At 44.3% G+C, this 21,281-nt stretch overlaps 1 protein-coding gene and 1 long non-coding RNA gene across 4 annotated transcripts in view; one reads left to right on the top strand and one right to left on the bottom strand.

Moving 5' to 3' along the window:
• Window positions 1-21,281, top strand: part of LOC138647926 (uncharacterized) — a 422,930-nt gene that overhangs the window by 236,771 nt on the left and 164,878 nt on the right. The window lies entirely within an intron of this gene.
• LOC138647925 (complement factor H-related protein 1-like) overlaps window positions 18,597-21,281 on the bottom strand; it is a 370,015-nt gene continuing 367,330 nt past the window's right edge. For all 3 annotated transcript variants that reach the window (XM_069737292.1, XM_069737295.1, XM_069737294.1), the window contains one exon: window positions 18,597-18,863. In XM_069737292.1, coding sequence (XP_069593393.1) covers window positions 18,856-18,863 — 8 coding nt within the window. In that variant the 3' untranslated portion in view covers window positions 18,597-18,855. The remainder of the gene's footprint in view (window positions 18,864-21,281) is intronic.

Below are 21,281 nucleotides of genomic sequence, written 5' to 3'. Positions count from 1 at the left end.
GGATGCTGGACAATCAGGTGCTGCAAATTACGAGATTGGAAAAGTCGTTCAGAATAGTCCACAGGCAAGACCTTTACATAGGAAAGCTAGGTGTCAGCCGGGCAAGGTGGGGCAAAAGATTTCGAAATCCAGTTGTGGTTCATTTTAATGAAGGTTAGATCATCTACATTTTGGGTAGCCAGACGAGTCCTTTTTTCTGTTAGTATTGAACCTGCAGCACTGAATACTCTTTCTGATAGGACACTAGCTGCCGGGCAAGCAAGCTCCTGCAATGCATATTCTGCCAATTCTGGCCAGGTGTCTAATTTTGATGCCCAGTAATCAAATGGGAATGACGGTTGAGGGAGAACGTCGATAAGGGATGAAAAATAGTTAGTAACCATACTGGACAAATGTTGTCTCCCGTCACTTTGAATTGATGCTGCAGTACCTGTCCTGTCTGCGGTCATAGCAAAATCACTCCACAACCTGGTCAGAAAACCCCTCTGGTCAACGACACTTCTGATTTCTGCCCCTCTAACACCTCTGGTCTGCTGGCCCCTGCAGCTCGTGTTAGAACGATCACGGGCGCTGTGTGCAGGGAATGCCAGAAGCAAACGGTCAACAAGAGTTGATTGTTTGGTTGCTAATATTAGTTCCAAGTTCTCATGTGGCATTATATTTTGCAATTTGCCTTTATAGCGAGGATCAAGGAGGCAGGCCAACCAGTAATCGTCATCGTTCATCATTTTTGTTATGCGTGTGTCCCTTTTGAGGATACGTAAGGCATAATCCGCCATGTGGGCCAAAGTTCCAGTTCTCAAATCTGTGGTTGTGCTTGGTTGAGGGGCAGTTTCAGGCAAATCCACGTCACTTGTGTCCCTCCAAAAACCAGAACCCGGCCTTGCCGCGCCAACAATTTCCACTGGCCCCGGAAAAGCTTCCTCATTAAAAATATAATCATCCCCATCATCCTCCTCGTCCTCCTCCTCCTCTTCGCCCGCTACCTCGTCCTGTACACTGCCCTGGCCAGACAATGGCTGACTGTCATCAAGGCTTTCCTCTTCCTCAGCTGCAGACGCCTGATCCTTTATGTGCGTCAAACTTTGCATCAGCAGACGCATTAGGGGGATGCTCATGCTTATTATGGCGTTGTCTGCACTAACTAGCCGTGTGCATTCCTCAAAACACTGAAGGACTTGACACATGTCTTGAATCTTCGACCACTGCACACCTGACAACTCCATGTCTGCCATCCTACTGCCTGCCCGTGTATGTGTATCCTCCCACAAAAACATAACAGCCCGCCTCTGTTCACACAGTCTCTGAAGCATGTGCAGTGTTGAGTTCCACCTTGTTGCAACGTCTATGATTAGGCGATGCTGGGGAAGGTTCAAAGAACGCTGATAGGTCTGCATACGGCTGGAGTGTACGGGCGAACGGCGGATATGTGAGCAAAGTCCACGCACTTTGAGGAGCAGGTCGGATAACCCCGGATAACTTTTCAGGAAGCACTGCACCACCAGGTTTAAGGTGTGAGCCAGGCAAGGAATGTGTTTCAGTTGGGAAATGGAGATGGCAGCCATGAAATTCCTTCCGTTATCACTCACTACCTTGCCTGCCTCAAGATCTACAGTGCCCAGCCACGACTGCATTTCTTTCTGCAAGAACTCGGACAGAACTTCAGCGGTGTGTCTGTTGTCGCCCAAACACTTCATAGCCAATACAGCCTGCTGACGTTTGCCAGTAGCTGCCCCATAATGGGAGACCTGGTGTGCAACAGTGGCAGCTGCGGATGGAGTGGTTGTGCGACTGCGGTCTGTGGACGAGGTCTCGCTTCTGCAGGAGGACGAGGAGGAGGAGGAGGGGGTGCGAATGGCTACAGCCAACTGTTTCCTAGACCGTGGGCTAGGCAGAACTGTCCCAAACTTGCTGTCCCCTGTGGACCCTGCATCCACCACATTTACCCAGTGTGCCGTGATGGACACGTAACGTCCCTGGCCATGCCTACTGGTCCATGCATCTGTTGTCAGGTGCACCTTTGTGCTCACAGATTGCCTGAGTGCATGGACGATGCGCTCTTTAACATGCTGGTGGAGGGCTGGGATGGCTTTTCTGGAAAAAAAGTGTCGACTGGGTAGCTCGTAGCGTGGTACAGCGTAGTCCATCAGGGCTTTGAAAGATTCGCTTTCAACTAACCGGTAGGGCATCATCTCTAACGAGATTAGTCTAGCTATGTGGGCGTTCAAACCCTGTGTACGCGGATGCGAGGCTAAGTACTTCCTTTTTCTAACCATAGTCTCATGTAGGGTGAGCTGGACTGGAGAGCTGGAGATCGTGGAACTAGCGGGGGTGCCGGTGGACATGGCAGACTGAGAGACGGTGGGAGATGGTATTGTTGCCGCCGGTGCCCTAGATGCAGTGTTTCCTACTACAAAACTGGTGATTCCCTGACCCTGACTTCTTTGGCCTGGCAAAGAAACCTGCACAGATACTGCAGGTGGTGCAGAAAATGGTGGCCCTACACTGCCGGAAGGGATGTTGCGTTGATGACTAGCTTCATTGTCCGAGGGTGCTACAACCTTAAGGGACGTTTGGTAGTTAGTCCAAGCTTGCAAATGCATGGTGGTTAAATGTCTATGCATGCAACTTGTATTGAGACTTTTCAGATTCTGCCCTCTGCTTAAGGTAGTTGAACATTTTTGACAGATGACTTTGCGCTGATCAATTGGATGTTGTTTAAAAAAATGCCAGACTGCACTCTTTCTAGCATCGGATACCTTTTCAGGCATTGCAGACTGAGCTTTAACCGGATGGCCACGCTGTCCTCCAACAGGTTTTGACTTTGCCACGCGTTTTGGGCAAGATACAGGCCCGGCAGATGGAACCTGTTGCGATGTTGATGCCTGCTGCGGCCCCTCCTCCTCCGCTTCAGAACTGCTGCCGCCTGCACCCTGTTCCCCCAATGGCTGCCAATCGGGGTCAAGAACTGGGTCATCTATTACCTCTTCTTGTAGCTCGTGTGCAACTTCGTCTGTGTCACCTTGTCGGTCGGTGGTATAGCGTTCGTGATGGGGCAACATAGTCTTATCAGGGTCTGATTCTTGATCAGCACCCTGCGAGGGCAATGTTGTGGTCTGAGTCAAAGGACCAGCATAGTAGTCTGGCTGTGGCTGTGCATCAGTGCACTCCATGTCAGATTCAACTTGTAATGGGCATGGACTGTTAACTGCTTCACTTTCTAAGCCAGGGACGGTATGTGTAAAGAGCTCCATGGAGTAACCCGTTGTGTCGCCTGCTGCATTCTTCTCTGTTGTTGTTTTTGCTGAAGAGGACAAGGAAGCGACTTGTCCCTGACCGTGAACATCCACTAATGACGCGCTGCTTTTACTTTTACCAGTTTCACGAGAGGAGGCAAAAGAGCTAGAGGCTGAGTCAGCAAGATAAGCCAAAACTTGCTCTTGCTGCTCCGGCTTTAAAAGCGGTTTTCCTACTCCCAGAAAAGGGAGCGTTCGAGGCCTTGTGTAGCCAGACGACGAACCTGGCTCCACAGCTCCAGACTTAGGTGCAATATTTTTTTTCCCACGACCACCTGATGCTCCACCACTACCACTACCCTCATTACCAGCTGACAATGAACGCCCCCGGCCACGACCTCTTCCACCAGACTTCCTCATTGTTTTAAAAACGTTACCAAACTAACGGTATTTGTTGCAGTCACACAACTTACACGGTGAGCTATAACTTCAGTATGATTTAGCTACCCCTTTACAGGTGGGTGAGACCACAACGAAAATCAGGCACAATGTTACACACTCTGTTGTTGGTGGCAACAAATGAGAGAGATGCCACACACGCAGGACTGTCACTGAAGCGCAAATGTAAATATTAATCTCCCACTGATTTGTGTTTTTTTTTTTTTAAAAAGGAGACTTTAGAAAAAAAAAAAAAAAATGATTTTTTAAGGAAGAATTTATAAACCAAATAAAATGAAATGATTTTTTCAGGGAGAATTTAGAAAACAAATAAAACATAAAATAGCCTTTCTAGGGCCCAGTGAGTGAGAGAGGCTTTCTATGGCCCACAATTGGAGAGAGAGATGGCACACCCAGGAGTCAAGACTGGCACACAAGCAGAAAGGGCAATATTAAACTCCCACTGATTTGTTTTTTTGTTTTTTTTTCAGGGAGACTTAAGAAAAAAAAATACAAAAAAAATGGATTTTTTTCAGGAATAATTTAGAAACCAAATAAAATAAAATGATTTTTTCAGGGAGAATTTAGAAAACAAATAAAACAAAAAATAGGCTTCCTAGGGCCCACTGAGTGAGAGAGGACGCACACAGGAGTCAGGAGTGGCACACAAGCCCAGAGGCCAATATTTATCTCCCACTGATTGATTTATTGATTTTTTCAGGTAGAATTTAGAACCCAAATCAACCAAAAAAATAAATAGGCTTTCTATGGCCCACTATTTGTGAGAGAGATGGCACGCTCAGGACTGGCACACAAGCCCAGAGGCCAATATTAATCTCCCACTTTTTTTTTTTTTCCAGGGAAAATTTATAAACCCAATAAAAAAAATAATAAATAGGCTTTCTATGGCCCACTATCTGAGAGAGAGAGATGGCACGCTTAGGACTGGCACACAAGCCCAAAGGCCAATATTAATCTCCCACTGATTGATTTATTGATTTTTTCAGGTAGAATTTAGAACCCAAATCAACCAAAAAAATAAATAGGCTTTCTATGGCCCACTATTTGTGAGAGAGATGGCACGCTCAGGACTGGCACACAAGCCCAGAGGCCAATATTAATCTCCCACTTTTTTTTTTTTTCCAGGGAAAATTTATAAACCCAATAAAAAAAATAATAAATAGGCTTTCTATGGCCCACTATCTGAGAGAGAGAGATGGCACGCTTAGGACTGGCACACAAGCCCAAAGGCCAATATTAATCTCCCACTGATTGATTTATTGATTTTTTCAGGTAGAATTTAGAACCCAAATCAACCAAAAAAATAAATAGGCTTTCTATGGCCCACTATTTGTGAGAGAGATGGCACGCTCAGGACTGGCACACAAGCCCAGAGGCCAATATTAATCTCCCACTTTTTTTTTTTTTCCAGGGAAAATTTATAAACCCAATAAAAAAAATAATAAATAGGCTTTCTATGGCCCACTATCTGAGAGAGAGAGATGGCACGCTTAGGACTGGCACACAAGCCCAAAGGCCAATATTAATCTCCCACTGATTGATTTATTGATTTTTTCAGGTAGATTTTGGAACCCAAATCAAGCAAAAAAATAAATAGGCTTTCTATGGCCCACTGAGAGATGGCACACACAGGAGTAAGGAGTGGCACACAAGCCCTGAGGCCAATATTTTTCTCCCACTGATTGATGTAGTGATTTTTTCAGGTAGATTTTAGAACCCAAATCAAGCAAAAAAATAAATAGGCTTTCTATGGCCCACTGAGTGAGAGATGACACAGACAGGGATGGCACTCTAGCAGAAATGCCAATCTCAATCTCCCACAAAAAAAAAAAAAAAAAAGGAACTGTCCTTCAATTACTATCTCCCTGCAGTAATCTCAGCCAGGTATGGCAGGCAGCAATAAGGAGTGGACTGATGCACAAATTAAATAAAAAGTGTGGACAAACAAACAAGATAGCTGTGCAGAAAGGAAGGAACAAGAGGATTTGTGCTTTGAAAAAAGCAGTTGGTTTGCACAGCGGCGTACACACAGCAATGCAGCTATCAGGGAGCCTTCTAGGGCAGCCCAATGAGCTACAACGCTGAGGGGAAAAAAAAAAAAAATGTAGCTTCCACTGTCCCTGCACACCGAAGGTGGTTTTGGGCAGTGGAAATCGCTACAGCACAAGCGGTTTGGTGGTTAATGGACCCTGCCTAACGCTATCCCTGCTTCTGACGAAGTGGCAGCAACCTCTCCCTAGGCTCAGATCAGCAGCAGTAACATGGCGGTCGGCGGGAACGCCCCTTTATAGCCCCTGTGACGCCGCGGACAGCAAGCCAATCACTGCAATGCCCTTCTCTAAGATGGTGGGGACCAGGACCTATGTCATCACGCTGCCCACACTCTGCGTTTACCTTCATTGGCTGAGAAATGGCGCTTTTCGCATCATTGAAACGCGACTTTGGCGCGAAAGTCGCGTACCGCATGGCCGACCCCGCACAGGGGTCGGATCGGGTTTCATGAAACCCGACTTTGTCAAAAGTCGGCGACTTTTGAAAATGTTCGACCCGTTTTGCTCAACCCTATTCGGCAGTTATAACATGGCAGTTAGACAGGGCAGGAGACAGGTAAGAAAAACTAAATATATTCACTATTCCCTTGAAACAGAACAAATACTCACCATATGCATTTGTATAATCTATATCCTGGCTGCTGCATTCACTCACACTCACCGCCCTTGCATTAACTCTCTACACTCCTTCCATATCGGCCCCTCTGTCCTTCCCTCTCCTATGTATAGCACGCATGCTCTGTTCACATTGCTTAACAGCGCAGATCCATTCAGTCCCACCATCCAACACAAGAGACGCTCTCACAAATCACTTAACCATCTGCTCACTCTTTCTGTCCTCCATCTCCTAGTCGCTGGAGACATCTCTCCCAACCCCGGCCCCCCATGTTATAGCCAGTCAAACCTCCCAATTGCTACACCCAGAAACCCCTCTAACCTTATTAATATTCCATGCATGCCTTCTGTCTCTTTCAATTGTGCCCTTTGGAATTTATGCTGTGTGTAATAAACTCTCCTTCATTCATGACTTCTTCCTTTCTAATTCTCTTATTCTCCTGGCTCTTACTGAAACCTGGATCCAGCAGTCAGACACCACCGCCGCTGCTGCTCTTTTATATGGTGGACTACATTTTTCTCATACCCCAAGATCAGTCAACAGAGCAGGTGGAGGCGTTGGTCTGCTCCTTTCACCCAAATGTACTTTCCAAGTTATCCCCCAAGTACCCTCACTTGTCTTCCCTTCCTTTGAGGTCCATGCTGTCAGACTCTACGTCCCCTTCTCCATGCGAGTGGCGGTGGTGTATCGGCCTCCCGGCCCCTCTCATCAGTTCCTGGATCACTTTGCCACCTGGCTTCCACACTTTCTCTCCTGTGACACCCCCACCCTCATCATGGGTGATTTCAACATCCCCATTGCTTCTCCCCTCTCCCCACCTGCTTCTCACCTTTTATCTCTAACCTCCTCTTTCGGCCTCTCGCAGCATACTAACTCTCCAACACATGAAGATGGAAACTCCCTTGACTTGGTCTTCTCCCGGCTTTACTCAGTGGATGATTTCATAAACTCCCCTCTCCCGCTCTCTGACCACAACCTTCTTTCATTCTCTATCAAGAACTGCCATCCCACTCAGGTCACCCCCACTTTCCACACTTATAGAAACACACAGGCCATTAATACCCAGAAACTTATTAAGAACTTGCAGTCCTCATTGGCCCCAATCTTCTCCATCTCATGTCCTGATTCTGCTCTGAAGCATTACAATGAAACCCTGCAAAGTGCCCTGGATGAAGCTGCACCTCCTATACATAGAACAACTCGGCACAGATGGTGACAACCGTGGCACACGCTGCAAACACGTTTCCTGCTGCGGTGCTCCAGGTGCACTGAACGTCTGTGGAGAAAATCTAATCTACCCGAAGATTTCATCCATTATAAGTTCATGCTAAAAACATACAACTCTGCCCTTCACCTCTCCAAACAAACCTATTTTAACACCCTCATCACCTCACTGTCAAATAACCCTAAACATCTCTTTGACACTTTCCAGTCCCTACTCAACCCAAGAGAGCAGGCCCCAACCACAGATCTCCATGCTGACGATCTGGCCAATTACTTCAAAGAAAAATTGACCACATTCAACAGGAAATTATCTCCCAATCTCTTCATACCATGCACTGTCCTCCCTCCCCCACTGCATCTAGTTCACTCTCTGACTTTGAACCAGTTACAGAAGAAGAAGTAAGCAGGCTCCTTGCATCTTCTCACCCGACCACTTGCACCAGTGACCCCATTCCATCACATCTCCTCCAGTCCCTTTCCCCGGCTGTCACCTCTCACCTATCAAAAATATTCAACCTTTCTCTCACTTCCGGTATTTATCCATCCTCATTTAAGCATGCCATCATACATCTATTTCTTAAAAAAAATTCCTCGATCAAAACTGTGCTGCTAATTATAGACCTGTCTCTAATCTTCCCTTCATCTCTAAACTCCTCGAACGCCTGGTGCACTCCCGTCTTATACGCTATCTCTCAGATAACTCTCTTCTCGACCCTCTTCAATCTGGCTTCCGCTCTTTACACTCTACTGAAACTGCCCTCACTAAAGTCTCTACTGACCTACTAACAGCTAAATCTAATGGTCACTACTCCATGCTAATTCTCTTTGATCTCTCCGCAGCATTCGACACTGTGAATCATCAGCTCCTCCTCACTATGCTCCGCTCCATCAGCCTCAAAGACACCGTTCTCTCCTGGTTCTCCTCCTATCTCTCTGACCGATCCTCACTGTATGTTTTGCTGGTTCCTCCTCCTCTCACCTTCCCCTTACTGTTGGGGTTCCTCAAGGATCAGTCCTAGGCCCCTTCCTCTTCTCGTTGTATACTGCCCCTATTGGACAAACAATCAGTAGATTTGGTTTCCAGTACCATCTCTATGCTGACGACACCCAATTATACACCTCTTCTTCTGTTATCACGCCGACCTTTTTAGAAAACACCAGTGATTGTCTTACCGCTGTCTCTAACATCATGTCCTCCCTCTATCTGAAACTGAACCAGTCAAACACTGAACTCCTCGTGTTATCTCCCTCTACTAACCTACCTTTGCCTGACATTGCCATCTCCGTGTGCGGTTCCACCATTACTCCAAAGCAACATGCCCGCTGCCTTGGGGTCATCCTTGATTCCCAGCTTTCATTCACCCCCCACATCCGATCACTGGCCCGCTCTTCTTATCTGCATCTCAAAAACATTTCTAGAATTCGCCCTTTTCTTACTTTCGACTCTGCAAAAACTCTTACTGTTTCACTTATTCATTCTCGTCTGGACTATTGTAACTCTCTACTAATATTATTATTATTACTATTTGGCCTCCCTCTTACCAAACTCTCTCCGCTCCAATCTGTGCTGAATGCTGCAGCCAGGATCATATTCCTCACCAACCGTTACACCGATGCCTCTACCTTGTGCTAGTCATTACACTGGTTACCCATCCACTCCAGAATCCAGTACAAAACTACTACCCTCATCCACAAAGCACTCCATGGCTCCGCACCACCCTACATCTCCTCTCTGGTCTCAGTCTACCACCCTACCCGTGCCCTCCGCTCCGCTAATGACCTCAGGTTAGCATCCTCAATAATCAGAACCTCCCACTCCCGTCTCCAAGACTTTACACGTGCTGCGCCGATTCTTTGGAATGCACTACCTAGGTTAATACGATTAATCCCCAATCCCCACAGTTTTAAGCATGCCCTAAACACTCATTTGTTCAGACTGTCCTACCGCCTCAATGCATTAACCTAACTATCCCTGTGTGGCCTATTTAAAAAAAAAAACAACATAATCAGGTTCCTCGCATCATGTTCCCATACACTTTATGCAGGTATTAGCCCTCTGTGTCTGTACTGTTACATACTTAGGCAGTTAACTGGTTCATGCATCTTTACATGAACACCCGAGCCTTACACTATGGCTGGTCCGAATAACTAAAGCAATTGTTACCATCCACCTCTCGTGTCTCCCCTTTTCCTCATAGTTTGTAAGCTTGCGAGCAGGGCCCTCATTCCTCTTGGTATCTATTTTGAACTGTGATTTCTGTTATGCTGTAATGTCTATTGTCTGTACAAGTCCCCTCTATAAGTTGTAAAGCGCTGTGGAATATGTTGGCGCTATATAAATAAAAATTATTATTATTATTATTATTATTACGTCCGTGTCCCCAGTGCTTGTAAAGCACTCAGAGCATGTCCCCATAAGACCCATTAAAATAACAAGACCCCATAAAAACCCCTTAATAAATAAAAACGACAAGACACCTTTATTGTTGAAATAAAAATTGGCCGTGAGGTTTTATTTTGGGTAACATACAACTTCAATAAATACCAATAAATTAAATCCATAAGTTAAAGTCCATAACCAAAAATTTCATCCATTAGCCAAATCCACCCGTTGAAGGGTGATTTTTACCCCACAAATAAAACCGAACGACAAGAGAACTACTGCTAAAATAAAGGGCGGGAGGGTGGGCTCTTCTTTCTTCAAGCGCCGTTAGAGTGACAGGTGCTGACAGGAATCAGTCTTTTATAATAAATAAACAACCGCCAAAACTCTCATTAACCAATCAAATTGCCGTAAAATTGAGCGCATAAAAACCAGTAAAAACTGGTTTAAGCCACTTTACTTAAAAATAGCACAGCCACTGACCTTTTAATGACCTTGTTTACCACAGCCTGAGGTAACTCAGGTCTATGTGGACATGAGACCCCCGCCATATGTCATATGTTCTGGGCGGGGGGGCAAACATGCCCCCATAAGACCCATTAAAATGACAAGACCCCAAACCCCTTAATAAATAAAAACGACACCTTTATTGTTGGAATAAAAATTGGCCGTGAGGTTTTATTTTGGGTAACATACAACTTCAATAAATACCAATAAATTAAATCGATAAGTTAAAGTCCATAACCAAAAATTTCATCCATTAGCCAAATCCACCCGTTGAAGGGGGATTTTTACACACCAGGCCAAGACTCAAAGGGTCGAGGCCCCCCAAAACCAAACAGCCATTTTTCAATCATATTACCCAAGTTCAGATTGAAAATATCTAAACCGATATCAGATAGATGCACCGAATCTTGTCTAAACAAACCTGGTAAAAAACCCTGTAGGTCTACGTGTCTAAACGAGAACCCGTTAATAAAGGGTAAGAATTTATGCATGGAAAGATTCACTCTTTTACGGATCTTATCTAAAAAATGAAGTTGGTCCTGCTGCCATAAGAGCCTGGGAATGACTTCGGAAAAGACCACACATGATGAGGGAAAACTTTGTTTTATGCCAATAAGGTCGGCCCACATTGCGGCTAATAAATTCAGAGTGTTGGTCTTACCTAAGTCATTACCAGATAAATGTACAATAATCAAGTCAGGATACGGGAATTTCACCATACAATTTTGCAACTCAAATGATAAAGAGGACCATCTCATACAGCGCACGCTGTGCCAAAAAACTCGGGTGCTAGAATGATGAAAAGATAAATTTTCTGAATAAGACCGCAAGCTAGCCCTCTTCTGGGCCCAGAAGACAAAGGAGTGACCAACGACCCAAATTATTGTTGGACCTACAAGAAAATGAGAATTAGTCATCATACAAGTCATGACGAACATAAAGCTTGAAACGCTTTGAATCCCATCTTCCCAATTTTCTTATTTTATCGTCCGACAAACCCGCTCTGGCGGCCTCAGTAGCCGCTCCGATCCTGAAAGAATGTGAAGTGATTTTGAGGTGACTTTTACCTAAAAAACTCAAACACTTTTTAAAAATAAAATTAAACTGAAAAACCGTGACAGGGGATTCATTTCTATGTAAAAATAGTGGGCCTTGAGCTACCGGCCTAAAAATAAGCCATTTCGATAAGGTACGCACCGGACAGATCAATTGGTCCGAAAATGAGTTCAATCTCAGCTCAGAACCTCTCCCAAGCTGATCCGTTTTCGATTTCCTTATAAAAATCAGGAGAAATGAATCAAAAAACCTAACATCTGACAACATTAGACCTGAGGGTTCAGATTTTTTTTACCGAAACCACTTCACTGACTCTCAGAGCCCCGAAGAAGGAAATGGAGAATACGGAAGAAAATAACAAAGCCTTCTCAGCATTCAAACATACATGCGGTAGGGCTGAACATATGTCTTTTAATAGGGCAATTGAAATCAGACGTCTGGAATCCGGTAAGAATTTATCCCTTTTGAGGCCTTTTAAAAATTGCTTCACTAAGAAAAACTCCGTTAAAGCCATACAACCATGTAACCGTAAAAAAAAGAAACTCCTGCGAAGCATTTGGCTACCGCAGAGTACGAAAGGCCTTTCTTGACCAGCGACTCCGCAAACTTCAGGGCAGAAATCGGACTTGGTGACGTCGCCTCCGATCCGTGTAAATCCGAAAACTCGATCCACCTCTTCCACGCAGCTGAGTAGTCAGCCCATGATCTCCTAAATAATGAATTCTTACTAAAATAGGGAATTATATCGGGATTACATCCCAAACTGATAGAGGGCAAGGGGTTGCTTCCTTGTCTGCGAGTGGCACCTGTTGGTAAAAATGGAGCCACTGACCATGCAGTATGAAATCAGTCAAATAACTACATTTACCGATACCCAAATTCGCCTTCAACCAAATGTTGCCTTTCAGGCACTCCAAGACTAAGTGTCTCAGAATTCTAGCCGTTTGCAGATGTTTAGACGAAAGGGTGTTAATGGAAAAAACTACCGACTGGTTCGGCGAAGAAAAGAAAATTCTAAAATCCCGCAAGTAAGGGCCCCATAAAAGGATTCCCAAATAAATGGAAAAAACTTCTCTAACCAGCAAATTCTCATTAAGCTTACTCAAAACTCATTTTTCTGGCCATGGTAAGGACACCCAGTGCAATCGAAACAAAATAGACAAACCTGCGATGCTATCCGTCGAAAAAGCGAGCGGAAAAGAATCCGCCGAAACAAAAGGTGACTGAATTATCGACCTACCGTTAAAATCTGAAAGAAATGACAACCAAATTCTGGCGTCTTCTTTCAAAGCGGCACTCAACCGAACATGAGAATTAGGTGATGAGAGGCCCTTAGTAGCTTCATAAAGACTTCTAGAAAAAACCCTGCCAATTGGTATTACCCGTAAGGCAAAATTTAAAAGGCCAAGTACAGACTGAAGCTCTTTGAGAGTAACTTTACTCTTAGATAAGAGGCTTAAAAGGGAACTCCGAAGTTTGTCAATTTTTTCTTGAGGTAATACACATTCCATCCTTTCTGAGTCAATTGTGATGCCCAAAAATTCAATACGGCATAACGGCCCTATTGTTTTTTCATGGGCAATTGGGATGCCAAAATGTGATCAAAGCTGTAAAAATTTGTTAAGGGTCTCCATGAATGAATGGGATTGAGGGGGACCGATAAATAGAAAATCGCCCAGGTAGTGTAATACGCCTGCGTCAACCTCACTAGATTCTAAGACCCAGTGCAAAAAACGGGAAAAATTCTCAATGTAAAAACAAGAGAGCGAGAAGCCCATTGGCAGACATTTGTCAAAAAAGAAAAACCCGTCAAACTGAAAACCGAGTGAATTAAACCCCTCTGGATGGACTGGAAGGAGTCTGAAGGCAGATTTGATATCAGATTTGGCCATTAACGCCTTAGGGCCGAATTTTCTCAGCATATCCAGAGCACCGTCAAAGGAGGAGTAGGTGATAGAACAAAGGCTCTTATCAACCTCGTCATTCAATGACTGGCCCGGTGGATAGGATAAGTGATGTATCATCCTATAGGAACCGGAATCTTTCTTGGGGACAATACCCAGGGGGGATAAGTGGAAATTTAAAAATGGGGGGGGACAAAAACGGGCCAGCAATCCTACCCAATTCCAGCTCACTGAAAATCTTTTCTCTAGCAATATCGGGGAAATCAGAAACCGAAGATAATTTTTTTACAAAAACACAGCCATCCCCTTTAAATTCTGGTACATAAAAGCCCACTGCAAAGCCATTGTACAGTAATTCACTGATCCGCTTGTCTGGGTACCTGCCTAACCAGTGCGCCCTTTTTTCCAGCTTCACCGGAGACAGAGCCTTTTGAAATTGCATCTTTAGGGGAAGACTGCTGAACGGCTTGTTTTTTAAAACACTTAGGGTACCGTCACACAGTGAAATTTTGATCGCTACGACGGCACGATTCGTGACGTTCGAGCGACATATCTGTGACGCTCGAGCGATATCGCAATGTCTGACACGCTCCTGCGATCAGGGACCCTGCTGAGAATCGTACGTCGTAGCAGATCGTTTGAAACTTTCTTTCGTCGTCTAGTGTCCCGCTGTGGCGGCATGATTGCATGGTGTAACATATATCGTATACGATGTGCGCATAGTAACCAACGGCTTCTACATCGCACATACGTCATGAAATTATCGCTCCAGCGTCGTAGATTGCAAAGTGTGACAGCAGTCTACGACGCTGGAGCGATATTGTTACGACGCTGGAGCGTCACGGATCGTACCGTCGTAGCGATGAAAATTGCACTGTGTGACGGTACCCTTAGACATTGGGTGGGGGTTCCCACAGAAGGAGCATTCATGTCGGAAACGACAGCTATTGTTCCACTTACAAAAGGATTCATTGTAAGCAAAACAAACTCCTTTTCTGGAAACAGAACTACTAGGCTGTCTATTCACGGAATTCCTAACAGGGAGCATGAGATTAATCCAGATAACAATGTCCTTGGAACCCCATTTTACCTCCGGGTGTACCGACAATTTATGCCTAAAAGCCTCGTCATAATTTAACCATGCAGAGCCAGCAAAATTTTTGTAGGCCTCTAAAATAATGTCTAAGTGCTGAAAAAGGCTACTGCACAGGTTAGGGGACTTCTCGCCTAATACCGCCGCATATATAGCAAACGCTTGAATCCAATTATGAAATTATCTGATGTTACGCTTTGCGTCATCAGAATCGGATTTATCATCCTTCCTATCATATTTAGGGAGGTGATCTCTGCGGGGTAAAAGGGAAAATATGTCTACATATTGGTTGTTCCAAATAAGCTCCTTAATTGAGGGGCTTAAATGAAAGCCAAGAGGGGAGAGCTCGCAAGTTAAAGCCTCCTTAAAGGGATTTAAAGGGGGCACACTGCCAGCAGGAGCTTCTAAGCGACAAGGGGCATAAGAAGCTGCTGCTTGGGGCGAACATTAGCCTCACCCAGGGCTTCAGCTAAAACCGACTTAATCAAATTTTTTAAATCAGACTGAGGGACAGACCTAGGTATACTAGAAGTCTCACCCCTCGCTGGAAAGCAGTCACGTCTTCTGTCTTCAGCAGCACTTGCACTCCAGCCCTCAGGATAGGGCAAGCGCAGCTGCCTGGCACCGCTTGATTGAAGCGTCTCTTCCTCATCCGAGGACTGGTCCCGGGGATGCAGAGCCGGCCTTGCTCCATCCGTCGCTGTGGCAGGAACCGCCTGAGACTTGGCAGCAGCGGGCCCCGCGGCGCTTTTACGGCCGGTACCCCTACTAGCTTTACCGGCGGCTCCTGCTGACGCGGCGGTCGTGCCGGGATGATGGCCACCGAAATATCGTGGCGGGCTGCGGGACTTCACCGCAGGGCGGCGACTCGACTTCCTGCTTGGCGCTGAGGAGCCGCGCCGAGATGTTACAGGAGACGCTGGAGGGGAGGAGACCACCCTCTGTCTGCCGGACCTTGACCCGGAGCCTTCGGCGTGCAGGAGAGCGGGAGCTGGAACCGGGGATGGTACCAGGGCCTCAGGTTCGGGAGGAGGAGACATGGCTTCGGAGACTGCCGCTGGAGGTTTTATAGCTAAGCAGCTCCTTAGCCAATCCATTCCGTCCTCCCCGCCGGCCCTGGCTAGAAGTTCCTGTATCAGCTTCTCCATCTTCTGGTAGGTCCTCTTCTTTCTTCAAGCGCCAGCAGAGTGACAGGCGCTGACAGGAATCAGTCTTTTATAATAAATAAACAACCGCCAAAACTCTCATTAACCAATCAAGTTGCCATAAAATTGAGCACACAAAAACCAGTAAAAACTGGTTTAAGCCACTTTACTTAAAAATAGCACAGCCACTGACCTTTTAATGACCTTTGTTTACCACAGCCTGAGGTAACTCAGGTCTATGTGGACATGAGACCCCCGCCATATTTCATATGTTCTGGGCGGGGGGGCAAACATGATCAGCAACTTTATCTGTCAGTGCAGAGCTGAGAATTTGCATAGCACAGGGATTGCTGCATCCCCATGCTATAGAAGCGATCAGCCTGCAAAAAATGATAGTAAAAAAGTTAAAAAAAAAGAAGGTTTTAAACAATTGTAAATACATTTTTTTTTAAAAAATAAACAAAATAATAATTGAAAATTCAAAAAGTATTGTATCCATAAATAAATATTTGTATGAAAAAAATATAAACAATAAAAGTACGCATATTTAGTATTGCCACGTCTGTAACGACCCAACCTATAAAACTGTCACACTAATTAACCCCTGTAGTGAACACATCATGCAGCTAAGCAATAAGTGAAATAAAATGTGATCAAAAAGATGGATGTAAATAAAAATTATACTGCTAAAAACGACATCTTGTTGCACTAAAAATAAGCCTTTATACAGCTCCATCAGCTCTCAGAATAAAGCGATGCAAAAATTATTATTTTTTCTATAAAATAGTTTTCATTGTGTAAAAGCACCAAAGCATAAAAAAGATATAAATGTGGTATAGCTGTAATTGTACTGACCCGAAGAATAAAACTGGCTTATTAATTTTACCACACGCGGAACGACATAAAACCTCCCCAAATAATCCTGAACTGCTGTTTTTTGCCTATTCTGCCCCCAAAAATCAAAATAGAAAGTGATCAAAATATGTCATATGTCTGAAAATGATACCAATAAATGAATCAACTTGTTCTGCAAAAAACAAGCCCTCACATGACTCTCTGGGCCAAAATATGGAAAAATTATAGCTCTCAAAATTTGGTAATGCAAAAACTATTTTTTTGCAATAAAAAGCATCTTTTAGTGTGTTACAGCAGTCAAACATAAAAACCCAATATAAATCTGGTATAGCAGTAATGTATCCTGCGCTCTGCGCTGAGTGTTTGCACCGGGGTTTCTGAGTAAATCTCTGAAATACGAATTCAGCAGGAACCTCTGGTAGAAGATTCCCTATAATAAGGCAGACGGAGACACTGTAGATGCCATTTGACCTGTGATCTAGCATTGTCCGTATTTTTAGGATTGCATAAAACTGCCATCGACCACAGTTTTATGCACTTCTGAAAAGAAGGAGACCATTGAACAGAGGCCAGACGGAGTCCAGATTAACTCTTCTGTCTCATTATAGTGAATTAATCCCTCAAGAGCTTCATCTTAATCACAGCACTCAGAGATTTAGATGGAAACCCCAAATTAAGTGCTCAGAGTAGAGCGCTGGATAAATGTGATCCAAAACGTTATGTAAAATGTTTCCAATAAAAGCTTCAACTCAATCCACAAAAAAAGCAAGTCACCACTCAGGTCTGTCATCTGTTAGGCTACTTTCAGATTTCCGTCGGTACGGGCCCGTCACAATGCGTTGGGCCGACGTACCGACGGACGTTGTGAAACTGCAGTGGATGCAGTTTTTTAACGCATCCACTGCCAATTCTGCAGTCCGGGAAGGAGGGGGCGGAGTTTCGGCAGCGCATGCGCGGTCAAAAATAGCGGACGCGACGCACAAAAAAGTTACATTGAACTTTTTCTGTGCGTTGCGTCCGCCAAAACACGATGGATCCATCACACGACGGACGTGACGTGTGCCCATCCGCCGCGATCCATCGCTAATACAAGTCTATGGGCAAAAAAAGCATCCTGCAAGCACATTTGCAGGATCCATTTTTTGCCCATAACGATGGATTGAGACGGAGGACAAAAGACGGAAGTGTGAAAGTAGCCTTAGTAGAAATATAGGGGGCTTCCACATTACTGCTAATACAAAGGCTCTGGAAAAGCTAAATGGCTCCTCACCCTCCAAAAGAGATTCAGAAAATTCTGTGCTCCCAAATCCAAATGCCCCCTCCCTTCTGAGCCCCACAAGCTACTTAATCAACATATACTGAGTGTAGCTCCACATGTTTGGCATTTCTAAAGCAATGAGAACCACCTAACTTACGGGTGCTTGTCTTCAGAAGCACGGGCTGAGCATAACATACTGGTGACTGCAACGTACTGGTCACTACAGCGTACTGGTCACTACAACGGCAGTTTGCAATTTTCACTTGGCAACATTCATTGCTGTTTTATTATGGAAAATACTCATGGAGTCAAAATTGTCACTACACTTGTAGGTAAAATTCCAAATGGGTTTAATTTCCAAAACAGGGTCACTTGAGTGGGGATTCTGCTCTTCTAAAAATTAGGGGCTCTATATATGGAGTCCAGAAACTGTTCTAGGTAAATTTGTGCTCCAGGAGGCAAATAGCGCTCCTTCACTCCTGAGTCTGAGGCATAGCTAAGTAGTACTGTACAGCCACATATGGGGTATTGCGACATTCAGTAGAAATTGTGGAACAAATTTTGTGAAAATGTAAAATTTGGGGCTAAAACAAAATTTTGGTGGTAAAAATGTAGTTATTTTTTCTTCACTGCCCAATGGTATAAAATTCTGTGACACACCCGTCTGTGACACCTATAGTATAGTGCTCCTTGCCTTCTGAGCTTTGCAGTGTGATTGAAAAATGTGACATTGATAAGTATTTAAAAATTTGGCCTGGACTGGAAGGTGAAAACAGGCTGTAGAGTGAAAAATGAAGACGGCTGCTATTAAACCTGTATGTTTTTTATTAGCAATTGTATTTATTTTCACCTTGTAAATTCCACTATTACCAATTGAAAATTAATAGCATTGAACAAGATTTTTATTTTTGTTCCTCATTCACAAACACCATAATAACATGTATAGAGCATAAATTATCGTTGAATTATAAGTAAATAACTTTTGCTTTTCTTCAGTTGCAGTCATCTTATTTCTGTATTTTGCTGTAAGGATATTCACAGGCAATACAATGGTTGATTTCATGGTGGTTATTCAGCTGTCAAGCGAAAAAAGGGAAAAAAAAATAGAAATCATTATTTGCCCCAAATTTAATGAAGTAAATGCATAATGCCGTTAACATTCAAGAGAATAGAAGCATTGCTGAAATTGTTTAAATATATAAATATCACATTCTGAAGTAACAATTAGTTCTATTCAAACAAAGCAGAATAAAAAATAACTACATTCGAAAAGGATGAAACATTGTCTCTCTAATCTAGTCTTACATATATTGATTAAAGGGGTTGTCCGGTCTAAATCGATAAGTCTGCAGTCACTTAAGAATCCCTCAGTGCATGCACTCTGCGCTGCGGGGATTCACCGGCTTCCGACCAGAGACCAGAGGTTATGTATGAGTTATACATACTCCTGGCAGGTGGGCGCGGCCTCGCTCCATACACTTGTATTGAGCTGAGGCAGCCCCTTGACTATCATCGCGGTCGTCCAGCAGGCGTGACTGACTAGAGGGCATGAAGTTACTCCATACAAGGGTATGGAGAGCGATGTCACGCCCACTGGCTGGCAGTATATATAAGGCCGGGGTCACACTTGTGAGTGTGATGAGAGAAACTCCCACGAGTCTCTCGCATCAATACCTGGCACTGATGCCGACACTCAGGACCGGAATGTGCGGCTGCATAAAAATACATGTAGCAGCACGCTCCGGTCCTGAGTGTCGGTGACAGTGCTTAGTATTGATGCGAGTTTCTCGCATCACACTAGCAAGTATGACCCCAGCCTTAGCTTATACATACCTTCCGGTCCCAGTTTAGAAAGCAGCACATACCCTAATAGCTATTTATGATATATTACAACATTTTCTGCTGTTAGACTAGCTATTCACCATTTCAAAACCAGGTAATTTTCTTTTTTTTTGCACATTCGTTTATCTTCTTCCTCTTCTATGAGCCATATCTGTTTTTACTTTTTTATTTTTCCATCAATATGGATATCTGATTGCTTGATTTTTGCTGCACAATTGCTAATTTTGAACTACTTTTTTTGTGCACGATGGGAAGTGCAGAGAATGGGGGCATGGGGGACCGTGGTTCTGGGGGAATTGACAGGTTCCCTTTAAAGCCAAGACCCGGCTATCGCCGTCAGGGGCCCGCCACAAGCATTTTAAGCCACTAAATGCTGTGATTGGTATCTTTACAGCTCTATCAGCAGAGAAATAAAAAACATATAACTCTCAGAAAATAGAGATGCAAAAACAATTATTTTCCCTATAAAATACTTTTTATTGTTGTAAGGAGGAAAATCTGGCTGTGGTACCTGTTCTGCGCTGGGATCGGAACCGTTGAGGCTGTCTCCCCTGTTGCCGGGGGGAAGGAATGAGAAGCCAGACCAACCTCATGACCCGGGGAGGCGGGGTAAGATAAAAGGAAAAGCGTGCACAGCAGAGGGCAGTTTGGCACCAACCAGCAGCAGCACCCAGCGAGGTGTGCAGCGCGCTCCTTCCCCCCGAGTGCCGGCGCCGCGACAGGCAGGAGTTTCTATCTCTACGAAAAAACTGTTATTACTCTGCACTTGTTATTCTGCCCTATATCCTTTAACCCTCTATCTCCCTGATCGGAGTAAATCCTTTGTTAAAATTAAACTGTTCAATTTGTTAACCCTTGCTCTGCCTTCTGTTTGTCACTGCATCCCGCAACCTGCTTACACTGTGTAAAAGCTGTGCAAAAAAAAAAAAAAACTTTCCTGAATTTCTGGTTTTGTTCATTCTGCCTTCTAAAAGTCAGAATACAAAGCGATCAAAAATGTTATGTGCCCAAAAATTATACTAAGGCCGGCGTCACACATGCGAGTTTTACGGACGTAAGAGCGCAGAAACTACGTCCGTAAAACTCGCAAAAAATACGGCACAATTATTCTCTATGCCTCTGCTCCTATCTGCCGTATTTTACTGATCAGTATTATACGGCTTTCTACGGCCGTACAAAATCGCAGCATGCTGCGTTTGTCACCGTACTGCGCAAGAAATACGCCAATGAAAGTCTATGGAAGCGTGAAAAATACGGATTACACACGGACAAGCAGTGTGACTTGCGAGAAATACGCAGCGCTGTTAGAGAGAAAAGCCGGTAATTCAGTGCGGTGTACAGTAAAATCACACTGACAGCATACAGTAGAATAGGTAGAATAAATGTGTACACATAGAATAGGTATATATATATATATATATATATATGTCAGTGAGACACATATATGTATATATATTAATATTTATTCCAGCGCTATACAGCTTGAAAGCCGGTAATTCAATTACCGGCTTTTTCTTTCTCCTTCCTAAAACCCGACATGATTTGAGACATGGTTTACATACAGTAAACCATGTCTTCTCTCCATTTTTTTTGCAGATTCCACACTACTAATGTCAGTAGTGTGTATCTGCAAAATTTGGCCGTTCTAGCTC

This window comes from Ranitomeya imitator, chromosome 8, assembly GCF_032444005.1.
Source record: "Ranitomeya imitator isolate aRanImi1 chromosome 8, aRanImi1.pri, whole genome shotgun sequence".
In the NCBI taxonomy this organism is placed as follows: domain Eukaryota; kingdom Metazoa; phylum Chordata; class Amphibia; order Anura; family Dendrobatidae; genus Ranitomeya; species Ranitomeya imitator.
This window is presented reverse-complemented; position numbering and strand designations above follow the sequence as displayed.